The following is a 3,989-nucleotide window of genomic DNA, read 5'->3' on the forward strand; positions in this document are numbered from 1 at the left end:
GGGCTTCAACATGTGATTTTGGAGAGACATCATTCAGCCCATAATACTTTTATGTCTTTTTTGTCTATTACATTTTCTAAGACACCCAAAAAGGGTGCTGAAGAGATATGGTGAAGGGGGACATCTTTGCCTGATTCCTATCTTAGTGGAAAAGCTTCTATTTCATCATCATTAAATATAATCTCAGCTGTAGGTTTTAATAGATGTTCCCTTTCAAGTTAAAGAAATGCCCCTCTAGTCCTAATTTGCTAAGAGTTCCTTAACTTTTTATCTGTTGGTACCATCACTAGAAACATCATACATGACCAAAAATGGTGAGACATACCTCCCTTCATGTACTCCCCTCACACTAAGCAATTAATTAGTTCTGTGTGTCTAACCTACAATTTTTCAAATCACCTTTTTTTTCAATTACATTAGTATACTTCAAGCCCACATCAATAACATGAACTGATATAACAGTATACTGACTCCAATCTTATTCCCTGTAAATAGATCTTCAATACGGCATAAAGACTTTCCCTTATTGCCAGAAAACACTCACAGGTACCCCACTTTGAAATCTGTATGTTTACCTTTGGCATAAAAATCTGTGGATTTGGATTACTTGTGCATACAAGGATGTGATTTTCACACTGAATTGTAAGCTACCTAAAGAATATATAATATTCTTTAAATAATAGAATAGAATAGAATAGAAATATAATAATTTATTTACTCTTTATATAAATATAATATAATATAATATAATATAATATAATGTAATGTAATATAATTAATATAATATAATATAAATAAGGTTATTTATACCCAAGCCTACCATAAGACATATTACACTGTCAATAAATTAATCAAATATATAAATATTCATAGGCATAGATGAGTAAATTTTGGACAACACACTATGTTAATGACTAACTTGCTCTATTCCTTTATTAAATATTCTTTACAATAATTAACCCAGGAAAACAATGTATGATAACCCAAATGGAGTCAATGATTGCTCAAAAATGTTTGCAAGTTTCTATCTTCCTTTTTGGTTCTTTATATTCAGATTTAGCAGCTAACAGTGTCTTAGAATACTCTACAATGCCTGATCATTTGATGTAAAAATTTCCAAATTAATCTTTATACCAAAGATTATGTATTATTTATTTTTGTTATTATCACTTCCTCTTGACAAAGTACACATCACTGATTCAAAAAGAAAATTCAATTACTACATAACATGCTAAAACAAAGTAGTTACGTAATTGGAAAACATATTATTTTTAAAAATAAGTAGGATATTCTTGTCAATATTAGTGATTATGTTATGAAGGAAGGAGAAATTCCAAAACAATCAGCTCACAAAACATTGCTTATACACTATATTAACAGAAAAGTCGTGCTCAGCAGCAAGCCATTAAATAAATACAGATCAATTTTGTGAAACAGAATGTTATTTGAGGTAGTGGGAAGGATTATCGTAAAAAATGTTTCTCTAACATCCAGGACATCTCCAATATCTGAGACATTCAAGATGAACAATGTTCCAGGTACCTCACCAGAAAACAGTTACAGTAAGATATTTATGATGTTTAATGGAATAACTTTCATTAATGGACACAAGGAGTATGAAAGAAATAGCCACAAAATCAATGGAAGAAAAAAAACAATAATCAAAGAATAGGATTTTTCTTCTCCAGAAGTTTTTTTAAAGCTTCTTTGACATCTTTGTTTCTCAGAGAGTAAATCAAAGGATTCAGCATGGGAGTGACTAGGGTGTAACATAACGAGGCCACTTTACTCAGCTCAGGAAATCTGTCAGGAGTGAAATACATAAAAAACACAGCACCGTACAGCACACTCACGACTCCCAGGTGAGAGCTGCAAGTGGAGAATGCTTTCTTACGTCCCTCAGAGGAGCGTATCTTGAGAACTGTGGACACAATATACAAGTAAGAAATAATAATAACTATGATGGTAGGCAAGATGATGATGCTGGATAAAGATAAGGAAATGATTCTAGAGATGAAGAGGTCAGAGCAAGATATCCTCTGAAGTGGGCGAGTGTCACAGTAAAAGTGGTCTATGGCCCGAGAACCACAAAAGGACAGAGTAAATGTCATACTGGTCTGAAGAACTGAGCTGATGCAGCCACATAAATAGGAACCGGCCACCAACTGAGTGCAGAGACGTGCTGACATCTGGACAGAGTAGAGGAGTGGGTTGCAGATGGCAATGAAGCGATCATAGGCCATGGCTGCCAGGAGAAATCCCTCCGCCACGATGAAGAGGGCAAAGAGAAAGAGCTGGGCCACACAACCTGCAAAGGAGATTGACTTGCTCTCAGACCAGAAGTTGATCATGGCCTTGGGTGCAATAACAGACGAATAGAAGAGATCAATGAAGGACAGGTTGCCCAGGAAGAAATACATCGGTGTGTTTAGCCGAGGATCAGTCATAATAATGGTCATCATCCCAACATTCCCTAGAAGGATCATGGCATACACAAGCAGAAAGATCAGGAAGAGGAGAATGTGGAACTCAGGGTGGACCCTGAAGCCTACAAGGATGAAGTCAGTCACTTCTGAGTGATTGTCTGGTCCCCTGTCACCCATGGCAGAAACCTGCTGAGAGGCACAGGGAAAAATAAACAAATGATTCTGGGCTTTGAACATAGCCCTTTGACCATTGCAGAATTAGGATTACAAAGCCATTGTATAATCATTATTCTTGTTAACTTTATAAAATTAATGTGACTTCACTTCAAGCCATTGAAACTGAGGATGAATCAAAATGTTAGTTTTATGTCCTTTCTGCAACGGTGGATTAGATGTTTTCCCTTGAATCTAATACAGTTTCCTTCCACCCAAGTGCCTTTCACATTTGCAAGTATCACTTCTGTGTATGTTTCTGACTCATGATTTGTGCAATAAATTCATTGTCATGAAAAGGTGACTGGAAAGAGACCACAAATAATTTAACACATGACATTTGGGAAGGAATTACAGTGTCTGCATTTGGATATATTAGGGGATTTAGTAGCCTCCTTCAGGAAACCCTATCTTTGAGAACTTAACTTATATTACATGTAAACAGATCTAGAGAAAGTGAATGACTTTAATAAAAATTACTTAAAAGGTGCAAATACTTTTTGTAGGTAATGGAAACTTTGAATTGTGGTATAAGTTATTTGCTCACTAAGATCAAAGTTGTGCACACATAAACACAAATATTATCAGGACTCATGTGCTAAGATGTCTCTCCCAGATGGGCATCCATAACCCTTTCATAAGAATAATTTCCCTGCATTAACTCAGCCTGAATCTCAGAATTTTTTAAAGAAGAGACCTCCAGGTAGTGTAGATGGAAAAGTTACTTTAGAGAAAAATACTGAACAAAAGATACATATGAGGGATTGTTGACTGTAATCTTCTCTACGCTGGATATGACTTTCATAGTTGTCATACCTCATTTACTAGACAGCTCAACTGAGAATTTGAACTGCTTATAGTAATAACATGGCAACTTTTTCAGCCTAAATAATAACAATAATAATAACAAAAACAACGACAACAATAATGTTGCACTTTTGGCCTGCCAGCCACTTTTCTAAATGCTTTTTAGTAGCTCGTTTAATCCACACAACAATAATATGAGGTGAGTCCTATTATATTCCAGAAGAGGAAACTGAGATCCAGAGAAATTAAGTCTGTTGATACCACGTACCAGGGTCAGAATCCAAATTTGTAGAGTAAAAACTTGGCTCCAGAATCCCTCCATTCTCATTCACTGCAGGATACCACCTTTTATAATAAGCCCTTCTGGTTCCTTTAGGTGACTTCCTTCTATTTGTACCTCAGAATTCAGTTAAAGTTTCTTATCTCCAAAATAAATTCTCCAATTTTCAACCTAGGTTAAGACACTTCTGCATAGATCACGCTCCCAAGGATGGTAGCTATGATCACCACATTTTAATATGCATATTAAATATTCATAAGTTC

At 35.3% G+C, this 3,989-nt stretch overlaps 1 protein-coding gene across 1 annotated transcript; it reads right to left on the reverse strand.

The window, feature by feature from the left end:
- Nucleotides 1–1,661: 1,661 nt before the first annotated feature.
- On the reverse strand, nt 1,662–2,639 carry LOC109261096 (olfactory receptor 9K2). The gene has a single exon (XM_019439617.2). It carries the CDS (start codon nt 2,601–2,603, stop codon nt 1,662–1,664), a length of 942 nt encoding a protein of 313 aa, XP_019295162.2. The 5' UTR covers nt 2,604–2,639.
- Nucleotides 2,640–3,989: the final 1,350 nt, after the last annotated feature.

The sequence above is a fragment of the Panthera pardus genome, unplaced genomic scaffold (assembly GCF_024362965.1).
Source record: "Panthera pardus isolate Hobbes unplaced genomic scaffold, ASM2436296v1 HiC_scaffold_6, whole genome shotgun sequence".
Taxonomy (NCBI): domain Eukaryota; kingdom Metazoa; phylum Chordata; class Mammalia; order Carnivora; family Felidae; genus Panthera; species Panthera pardus.

Coding starts and splice junctions, on each gene's coding strand:
- LOC109261096 (XM_019439617.2), bottom strand. CDS start 2,603: ATGGGTGACAGGGGACCAGACAATCACTCAGAAGTGACTGACTTCATC.